The following is an 11,200-nucleotide window of genomic DNA, read 5'->3' as shown; positions in this document are numbered from 1 at the left end:
TTGATCTCTTCCACGAGATGCCCATGAATAGAACGATCTTTCTCCTCACACTGCAATTTCGACACCACAGTAGAACAATCCGTCTCCAGCAGAACCTTGCCCAGCCCCAACTCCTTTGCCACTTCCAAACCTTGCCGACAAGCTAGCAGCTCCGCTTGTCCTGCGTCAGCAACAGACGGGAACAAATGGCACACTCCCCTGAGGAAGCCTCCATGGTAGTCTCAGAAGACCACACCACAGCCACCGTGACCAGAGTCTTGAATGGACGCACCATCTGCATTAATCTTTGTCCAACCAGGGGCTGGCAGGAGCCAGTGCTCCACCCGCCTCGGTGGACACCCTGACGGCGTAGTTCGGATGTTACCCCATTCCTCCAGTAAGAAGAAAGCTCTTCTGGCTGTGCATACTGGGTCTTCGATCTGAGCTGCATCTCTAGCTTCATTTCGCGCAAGCCATAATTGGTAGATCACCATAAGTGTTAAGCCAAGCTCCCTCTCGTTCATGCAGCCAAACCGCTCGAAAAGCCAGCCCTGAAGATCACGCTGAGAGAGGACATGGGAAGGGGAAAAGTCTAGGTGCCTTCCGGTTTGTTCTCTCAGGAGATCCCAGACTCTAGCAGAATGCGGGCAGGTCCAGAATCGATGCACCAGGGTCTCATCACGTTTGCAGACCACACACTTCACCCCCTCTTTTATCTTTCGGCGATGCAGCTCCTGCCCCACAGCCAACCCATTCCTGGCCAGGCGCCAACAGTGCACCTTAACCTTGCCCGGGACGTCTGCAGACCAGAGAGCCAACCATCCCTGATGTTCACCACTAGACAAAGAAGCGCTTGGCCTCCCCGCACGAAGTTGGTTGAGCTGCATCTTTAAGTGGTAGGCCGAGCGAACACTAAAAATCCCGTTCTTGGTGTAGTTCCATGCAATATAGTCTTCAGTTCCAGCCCTTCTGACATGAATTTTCAGAATATCGCTGACATCCGCTTCATAAAACGTAGCTCTTAACTTTTGCTCATTCCACCCCCGCCCATCCGGCAGGAGAAGATCCTCCACCCTCTCCGCGGTAGCTTCCGGTAGGAATCCCAAAGGATGTTGGATGCTTGGTCGAGGAATCCAATTATCATCACACACCGAAATATTCCTTCCATTACCTACCCTCCATATCAGGCCTTCGCTCAGCAAATCCCTACCAAACAGTATGCTTTTCCATGTATATGAAGCATTCTTAGGGCGTTTTGCATCTAGAAACTGTCCCTCTTTAAAGTACCTCGCCTGAAGCACCCGGGCACACAGGGATCGTGGATTAGTGGCCATCCTCCAAGCCTGTTTAGCAAGTAACGCTTAGTTGAAGGCGACATAGTTCCTGAAACCCATACCACCCTTGCCTTTTGGAACACACATCTTATCCCAGCCAACCCAGTGTACCTTCCTCTGTCCATCTTTCCCTCCCCACCAGAAGCGAGAGTCAATAGTTTGTAGCTTGGTGCACATGGACTTGGACAGTTGGAAGCAGCCCATGGGGTACGTAGCAACTGATTATAAAACTGATTTAACTAAGATTTCCTTCCCCTTCTTTGACAGACCCTGCCCCTTCCAACCGTTAATCTTAGACCATTTCCGTTCAGGCAGATGACCGAAGGCACCATCCTTGGATTTGCCAACCTGTGTTGGAAGGCCAAGGTACTTTTCAGACAAAGCCTCACAGTCAATACCAATAATATTTTTCAGCTCATCCTTTGTTTCCTCCCTGCATCCTTTCCCAAAGAAAATTGAAGATTTATGCATATTCACACGGTTGCCCGGAGCAGCTTTCGTACTTCAGCAAGACATTCTTCAAAGCCAGCAAATTATCCGCATTTTCTTCCAAGAAAACAACGCTATCATCAGCAAATAAAAGGTGGGTAATATTAGGTCCGTTTGTCCCAAAGCCAACTCCAGCCAGTTGTTTCTCTTGTTGTGCTTGGCGAAGCAGAGCCGAGAAACCCTCAACACAAAGGAGAAAAAGATAGGGTGACAACGGATCGCCCTGGCGTAAACCCCTCGAAGGAGTGAAAGAATCAGACACCCCTCCATTTAACTTGACAGAGAATCTCACCGAGCTAACACATCGCATGATCATGTCAACCCATGCTTGAGCAAAACCCATCTTGAACATCATTTGTTCCAGAAAAGTCCATTTAACTCTATCATAGGCTTTCATCATATCTAGCTTCACGGCACATAGTGGTTTCTTCCTCCTCCTAGTCCTGATTGCGTGTACACACTCAAGGGCAATGAAAACATTATCAGTAATGAGTCGACCCGGGACAAAGGCGCTTTGCTCCTTAGAGATTAAGATTGGAAGGATTTTCTTGAGCCGATTTGCCTCCTCCTTAGCCGCAATCTTGTACAAGACGTTGCACAAACTAATTGGACGAAACTGTGTTAGGGACTCAGGGTCGTTCACCTTCGGTATCAGAACTAGGATAGAAGCATTGAAATCATCTGGGCAATCCTTTCCATCAATAAAATCCCGCACCGCGCCGCAGACATAGCTCTTCAAGAACGACCAGTGTCGTTGATAGCATAAGGCCGGTAGTCCATCTGGGCCGGGGGCCTTCGTAGGACCCATCTGAAACAATGCCTCCTCGATATCTTTATCGGACAGCGGCGCCGTGAGAGACATCGTTTCTGTTCCTGATGATGGCGATTCGATAAGGCATCCAGCGCCTCGCTCCGCGTACGAGGCCGAGGGTAGGTAGGTCTGTGGTCGGGCGCTTCGTGATCCGCCACTCCGCGTACGAGGCGAGGCTTCCGCGCGCAGCCGTTCGGCAGCCCACCGTCCCTGATGCACAAGGCCCATCTGACCCTGATGCACAGTCCAACTACACCGACCTGATCGGTCGCGAATCCTATTCTCCGCTTATAGCGGGATATATCTGGGGCTCCGCTCAGGGTGCGATGTTTTTGGGCCGGCCCATTACTACCGAGTTTCTGCCAGTGACGATTTTTTCCTGCGGTTTTCTCAGTTTTTTGGCTGTCAAGTGGCTGTTTGTGTGTTGGTTTCTCAGCGATTTTTCTTTATTTTTTCGGTCGGTTTATATGTACTTTTCAAAATTAGAACTTTTTTCGATTTTTGAACTTTCTCTAAATTCGAAAATTATCAGATTCGAATATTTTTTAATCTGAACATTTTTTGATTTGAACATTTTTTACTTTGAAATTTTTCAAATTCGAACTTTTTCATATTCGAACATTTTTTAATAGGAACATTTTTAATTTGAACTTTTTAAATTTTGAACTTTTTTAGATTCGAACATTTAATCTAAACAATTTTCCAATTTGAACATTTTTAATTTAGAATTGTGAGATTTAAACTTTTTTTGATCCAGGTATTTGGTAAATCTGAACATTTTGTAATCCAATTATTTTTAGATTTAAATATTTTTTGAAATGATTTTTTTAATATAAACTGAAAGGAGAAAAAAGAGAAAGAAGCAATACCTTTTGTTGGGCCGCATTTGGAGCGGCCCAGGAAGAATCTGTTCAGGCGGAGCGTACCATCGCTCTTGCTAAAGGTGGAGCATAGGCACTCCCCTGATAGGTGGGTGCAACACACCGCACAGCACCCACGATCCGGGTGGCTCAGTGGGCCGCGGCCCATCGCGGTCAGTTTTTTTTCCTTTTTTCTTTCTTCTTTTCTGTTTTTTTCTGTTTATATTTTGGTTTTTTAAATCTAAAACTTTTAAAAGAATTTCTTGAGAAAAATTATTCCGCAAAAATTTGAACAGTTTTCTAAAAATGAACAGTTTTTAAATTTGAACATTTTTTAATTAAATAGTTTCAAATTTAAACCATTTTAAATTTTGAACAGTTTTTAAATCTAAACAATTTTGAAATTTGAACATTTCCTGATTTTTTCAATATGAACGATTTTTTAGCTCAATAAAGGAAAAGAAAAGAAAAGAAAAAACGAAAAAGAAACAGAAAACGAAAATAAACGCAAACGGGCCAACCAGGCCGGCCCATACCGAGCGCGGAGGGTGTGCGGCGCGCGGTAACCACCGACCTGGTCGATGTATAGGAATTGCCCAGTCCAATTCTTATGATAAGTAGAATGTAACTTTTTTTTTACTCTGATGCATGTGTATCAGGGTCAGCCTAATGGGCTCCGCCCTGGTGAGTGAGACATTCTGCTAGCTAATTGATCCACTGACTAATATGATGTACTAGTATAGTTGAATAATTGTTACTCACTAAAAAAATTCACGTGCTCCTGCGTGTGTGTATCTTGCTGGCACAAAGGTAAAATTGTTACTCACTAAAAAAATTCACATGCTCCTGCGTGCAGATGTGTATCTTGCTGGCACATTTGGCATGGGTTTGTACGGGCTGTTCATCAGCAACGCGTCTAACGATTTACCTTCCGGATATGATCGGGCTGGATCGTCACTCTTTGGAATGCTGGTTCTAAATGTAATAAGGATCCCAGCCAACCATCCAACAAGTTCAGATGCTTAGCTTAGAGTTTCAGACTAAACTTATGACTACTAACATTCAGACTAAACACTCGCTCTCCTCGTGCCTTATGATCTGACCCTGTGATTCTCTTCTTCTGATAATGATGAAACATGCAACTCTCCAAGCATGTCAGGGAGCTGAACTGTTCATGTGTTACTGTTGCAGGAGAGACCCAAGTGGATGAAGATCACCCACCTGGACGAGCTCAAGACGAAAGTGGGGCACGTCATCGTCATGATCCTGCTGGTGAAAATGTTCGAGAGGAGCAAGATGGTGAAGATCACGACGGGGCTGGATCTGCTCAGCTACTCGGTCTGCATCTTTCTCTCCTCGGCGTCGCTCTACATCCTGCACAACCTCCACCGGCCCGAGCACGAGGAGTCGGTCATGCCCAACTTGTAGCCGAACCTCATGACTCGGACGGGAGCTGGAATCTGAAGCCATAGCCTCGTAGTATGTATGTAGGTTGATATCTGACCGAGGCATCGATCCTGATGTGCTAAGAGCTGAACGAACGATGCGGATGTCATCGGTAGGAAGAACACGCACTACCAATGTCTGTAATAGTGTAGCTAGGTGGGAAGATCATATTCAGAACTATAGCACGAACTGAATTGTCACGTGCATTATTAGTTCACAAACAAAAGAACCAGAGTTTGTATTAGCTCATATGGAGAACATCAAATCACAACAGCAAAACATAATATCAAATCACAGCAGCAAAACATACACTAGTAGAAACATGGCCTTTTGCACCGGTTCATATTGGCCATATGCACCGGATTGTGAACCGGTGCAAACAATCCGGTGCAAAAGCCCCCCCCCCCCCCCCCCCCTTGCACCGGTTCAGTTACGAACCGGTGCTAAAGGGGGCACCACGTGGCCCGCTGTGGAGCGTCCGGCGGGGGACCTTTAGCACCGGTTCGTAATACGAACCGGTGCAAAAGGGTTATGCCACGGCAGGGTTTTGGTGCCCTTCAGACTCTGCCACGGCAGGGAATTGCACTAAAATGCTGCCGCGGCAGACTCTGCCGCGACAGGAAATTTACACTAAAACGCTGCTGCGGCAGACTCTGCCTCCATTCGAAACACGTTATAATGCATACATATATATAGGAAACCATTATATTACATATATATATAGGTCTGCTATTCTCGAACCGGTTCGAGAATAGCTATTCTCGAACCCTTTCTGAACTTCCCACTTATTTGCATGTCAACTTCTTGACGGAACACTAAAATTCCATGTTTTGGCGGACAATGTTTTGAGGCTGATATTCTAAGTATTTATCGGAATGATGCATATGATATACCGTTGGAAAGCTATGGAAATTTCGCAACTTTTTCGTTAAGAAATTTTTCCCGAATTCGTAACGGTATAAAAGTAATTTCAAATATACTAAACTCTATTTCGCGGAATTCAAAGTTTTCGTATAGTATTTTGGCTGTCATTTCCGAACAGTTTGTCGGATTCATGCATGCGATATACCGTCTAAAAGGTATGAAAAATGCGCATGTTTTTTGTTCATATTGTTTTCCCAAAATTTTCTCGGTTTAAGAGCAGTTTTAGAAATACTCAAATCTGTTCTCGCGAACTTCTCCAATTTCGTACTGTTTTTGGGTGTTGTTTCCAAACCGGAAATTGGATTCACGTGTATGATATACCATCAGAAACGTGTGGAAAATGCGAATTTTTTTGTTGTGTACACTTTTCCAAATTATTTACGGTTTGAAATTAATTTTACATATACTAAAAATTGTGATGGCTGCCGGCACACAAACGGTTCGAAATTAACGCTCCTTCCGTAGTCAGGTAAGGGGAGCTAATATGTTGGAGTGAAATTAGGCTCGTATTGGTGTCAACTACTCAAGGAGAGGATCGATTTCGTCAATCGGAGCTCGTATGGCTGAATTTAATAAGTAGGATTTCCGCCCGTGAAAAATAGGTTATGTGAACTGCCTCCTACATACACGTGAACTTCAGAGTAATTGGTAGTGAACTTCCTGTCGCGAATTATGATATAAGAATCTACGTTTCTTTTAACTTGGTTTTTTGCATAGTATTTTGAAGGGGACTTTTGAGATTGTAGGCACTGAACAAACTTCTGAAGCTAGGCGAAAACAGGGCATATTCAAATATACAAAACTCTATCTTTTCTCAAAATCCACAGTTTTTAGAGCGCACTTCAATGTTGAATGCACTGAACTTGTAATGTTCATAAGGTGAACTTATATTTTATGTTTATACAAAACTAAACGGTGAACTTCTCTATTATTTTTATACAAAACTGAACTTCAGGACAATGAAACATCAACTATTTCCGAGATACGGACTTCCAGGATTGAAAACAGTGAGCTTCTTTTGACCTTTGTGGGTGAATTGAATTACTTCTGCCAAATATGTGTATAGTCTCCAATAGACCATTTGAACTTTTAACAATTAAAGTGAACTCTCCTGATAGTAAAACTGAACTTCCAACCAAAAATTGGTTTTCACATGAAAGTAAATAAACAAGTGCACTATGACCAAACGGATGAGCTATCCAAAATAAACAAGCCTACCACAAAAATTATGGTATGATCGTGTACTGCGGGAAATCAAATTTGTGAACCGACAAAAGAGTAGTCTTCCCGCTGGTAGAATTGGAACTTCCAATCAAATGAAATTGGAGTTCAAACTTGCACCGTGCCATTCAGAACAAAATGAATTTTCAGCACACACAAAATTTAGCTTCTAGAGAAAACTTTCGACAAACTTCTTCAAAAGTGGACTTATAAAAATCTGCCCTCCCGAACTTCACAGCTCCGGCACGCCGAGAGCAACGCATGCTCCCACAAGGCACAGATGTGTTGTAAAAGGTGAAGTCCTGAGCGCCGAAGGCAGGGCGGATTGGACTTGTTCGAGCTTGTACTATGCTACATTGATGCAGCAGCAGCGAGCTCGCAGGACAATGGACACCTATCTTATCGTAAACTATCACCATCGCACATGAAACTGCAATAGGAAAAGAAGAACATCAGGTTGATTACCACTGTACAAAAATATATGCTCGTAAACCAAATATTTGCTATTATAAGAGAAAATGGATATGGCATTTCATATATTCCAAACTAGATAATATCAGGCTGGTACCAGATCTCACTTAGGCATTATAGAACAAAAAGAAATTGGGAGCCAAAAGGGAACTTGAATAAAAGGTGAAGTGCACTTAGTAGCAAAATCAAAGAGTGAAATTATTGCAGGCGTAGCGCAAGTCGCCAGAATAAAATCGCCAACAGATCAACACTACCATTCACATCGAATAAAGTGCAATGTTTTTTTTCGCTAAGTGAGCTGTCCAAGTCGAATTAGTGAACTGCTTTAAATAATCATGCGAACTTCTATTTTGAATTATTTTCAGTCAGAGCTAATACCAATACCAGTGGTCAATAAACCTTTAACTTATACGCGGATAAACTGGACTTCATGAAAATATAAAGCTGAACTTCAATAGAGAAAGTGAACTCCAGTAATAAAATGAACTTGGGGAGAAAATGAACTCACATGCATGAGTAAACGAACCTGAGATGGCATTGTTCGCCGGATAACACGGAGCTATTATGTGCACTGTACAACTATTATGTGCAGAAGCAACTCAATTTACTCCTAGAAGTATATGTGCAGAAGAAAACCAAAGTAGCAACCACAGTTCATATTGATCAGCACCAGGAGTAGCAAGCTGACCTGGGCATGAGACGCTCAGCTGCCTTAGTTGAAGTTGTGGAATCTCGGGACGATGCTGGTTGGACTTCCTGGGTCGACTTAGCAAGCTGCCAGAGAACAATCAAGTGCAGTGCGATCAAAATTCTAATTACTCTTCATATATGCAGTGTACTTCGTACTTCTATTATCATACACAACAAACTACTGTTTTGTAAAATTGACTAGCAAGTAAGACTAAAACTAGTTTGGTCTAAGTTTTATACTATGAACTTCTGATTTTAACTTTTTTATACAAAATAAAGTAAAATCCTCACGCCAGACAACCTCTCTTATGAATAAACTGAAGTATGACAAGTGAATTCCCCGCATGAGGATAAACAGAACTTCAGTGAAGGTAAAACTGAACTGGACTCCGTAACAACGGTAGAACTACACTGCAGAACCTGGTGCTTTACCCCTAGCAGCATCTCTGCAAAACGAGGTCTCCGCGCTGGTCGGGTTTAGAGGAGGCACAGAACGAAACTTGGATTAGAAATAAAAGAATAATCCACCTACCAGGATTATCTAAATTGAAGTGTCAGGAGATGTGAACTTCACCAATTAGGAGAAGTGAACGTCACCAATTAGTGTATGCGCAAGGTATGCATCAGGCAGCAGCACTATGCGCAGCATTGGAAAGAATGAAGATGAATCCAATGCTTGGATGCAGTAGTGAAGATGATGAACCTCCACTTCACATATACGAGGAATGAACTTCTTGAAATCGGAAAGTGAACTTCAGAAATTATTTTCGTGTGTTGCGAACTATCCGAACTTCGCTAAACAGGATGCTACTAATCCCAACACATAAGATAAAAAAATCTAACACGACCATAAACAACGACAGCCTGCAATTCTCGGATGCAAGAAATGATATTCTCAAAATATGAAAATTCCACAAATTTTTTGTACATCACTTTCTCAAATTCCATGGTGAGCGTAGAATTTAGTTGTTTGCTTTTGAACTGAAACCGACAAACTCCCAGAAAATATAAAATGAACTTCGGATTTTAAATATTGTGAACTACTTTTTTCACACCTTTTAAATAATTTGTCGAATCTTAAAAAATGCAGCAGGAAATAAAAGTGAAACAGAGGAGAGATCAACAAACCACCTAAAGAAACGAACTCCCAAAAAAAATAGAGGTGGATTTTGCTATGTGAAAACTGAACTTCTATTTTTGTCTCCTCTATCAACAACACATACGTGTATTTCAGCTACTAGTTTGCCAACAAAACAACGAAATGAACTATTTGATGCTTTCGAGGTGAACTGCGGATGCCTAATAAGTGAACTTCCATTTCTAAATAAGAAAGTATAGCAAGCCCGCTCGATTACCAGTGAACACCCACGGCAGCAACCAGTGAACCCCCTGGAGGCGCTCCGTGAAGTTTCATGGCTGCGCGACCATAGCACCAGGACGTATGGTTCTGCAACTGAGCTAAAGGATTTCAAACCTGACGCTCGAAGTGGAGATCAAGGAAACGCGAGTGGACTCCTCAATAGTTCATTGAGGACTCCCTGACTATGCTCCGTCGGAGTTCAGAAAATGCAGGAGCTAGCGCCATTGGCCAGAGACTCGGGTGTCCCCTGCGCAAGCCGGTCGCGCAACAGGGGAAGGAAGCAGCACAACGTCGAGGGTGCAAACTTAATGAAAGTTAATCAAGCATGAGCACTATGATTTTTGCTAGTAATATGATTCTGACCACTACTCGAGAAGAAAAAACATAGATTATATGTGAATATAAATGGAGATGATAATTTTTGTAGATGGGCTGACAGTGAACTTAAGGTGAAGCTTTCACCAGCAGAAAGAAATCACCGCAAAAGGTAGTGAGCTTCTACAAAATGAAACGTAAACTTTCTTTTGTAAACAAACTGAACTTCTACCTTTTTATATAGTCAGAAACACATTAAAACATACATACTTAAATGAAGATGGTTCGATTATATTTGAACCCCAATGCGGCAGCCAGATGCTTGGTCAGCCCCAAGGAGACTTACACTGATCTGCTACGGAATGAAGTGTGAACTTCCAGAAATGAAAATTAACTATCATGAATATTGAATAGAAATATCAAATTGATCAATCTGCACTTCCCGAATGCAAATAATGCACTTCCAAGAAAGAAAATACAAATACGAAGGCGAGCTATACTTTTTATTTCTTTCCTGTTTGTGGTTTTAACTAAAAAGGTATACAAAATAAACTTCCTGATAATAAAGACGAATTTCTCTTTTTTGAATAATGTGAACTATACTAGTCCATACTTAGGTTGGACAAGCAAACTTGCATTTTAAATAAAATCGAACTTCATAGTCTATGAAACAATAAATTTCCAAACAATAATGAGTAAATTTCATATGTGAACTTGGTGAAATTGTTTTTATGTGATGCAATCATCTAACATTTGCTTAAATACAAAGCTAGCAAACAATATTTATGTGAAAATTCACACAAGGCAGCAGTTAAGAAATATAGTGCAACACCAACAACAGTTTTAATATCTGAATCTCTTGCACTAACTCTCTGAACTGACGCGCATGATTTCTAAATAGGCAGAACAGTCATTATCTAAATTTGCAATAAGTGAACTGCCTGGATGTATCGAGTGCACTTCCCTGGTATATATGATGCTGACACGTTCACACCAAGGGATCCGCGGGATGCAAGTATTGCCAAAGGTTAACAATAATAATATGTGCCAACAAAATAATAATTGGCTGTAAAAAACATCACAAAGAACATAGAAACGTACCGTTTCTTATCCTACTCGTGAACTCCCGCCGCGGCAACCAATGGGCTCCCACAGCTGAACACCTTTAAGGGCAACAGAACCAGAAACAAATCATGCCATTATGATAATTGTTCACATGATATATTTGATTTTCAGCACACCATAGAAATCTGCACATGATCTGAAAAGGTTAATACAAAGAGAGAGCAGCTTGCGGAAC

The 11,200-nt window shown here is 42.2% G+C and overlaps 1 protein-coding gene across 1 annotated transcript; it reads left to right on the top strand.

Annotated features, from left to right (window-relative positions):
* Nucleotides 1-1,515: 1,515 nt before the first annotated feature.
* On the top strand, nt 1,516-4,901 carry LOC127328369 (uncharacterized). Its single transcript, XM_051354974.1, has 5 exons — nt 1,516-1,520; nt 1,625-1,679; nt 4,133-4,157; nt 4,330-4,454; nt 4,665-4,901. Exons 1-5 carry the CDS (start codon nt 1,516-1,518, stop codon nt 4,899-4,901), a joined length of 447 nt encoding a protein of 148 aa, XP_051210934.1.
* The last annotated feature ends 6,299 nt before the right edge of the window (nt 4,902-11,200 follow it).

Source organism: Lolium perenne, chromosome 2 (genome assembly GCF_019359855.2).
Source record: "Lolium perenne isolate Kyuss_39 chromosome 2, Kyuss_2.0, whole genome shotgun sequence".
Lineage (NCBI taxonomy): Eukaryota > Viridiplantae > Streptophyta > Magnoliopsida > Poales > Poaceae > Lolium > Lolium perenne.
This window is presented reverse-complemented; position numbering and strand designations above follow the sequence as displayed.

Bases quoted from the DNA above. Each gene is read 5' to 3' on its own strand.
- LOC127328369 (XM_051354974.1), top strand. The intron at 1,680-4,132 runs GTACTTTTCAGA...CATGTGTATCAG, and splicing joins ACCTGTGTTGGAAGGCCAAG to GGTCAGCCTAATGGGCTCCG. The intron at 4,455-4,664 runs GTAATAAGGATC...TTACTGTTGCAG, and splicing joins TTGGAATGCTGGTTCTAAAT to GAGAGACCCAAGTGGATGAA.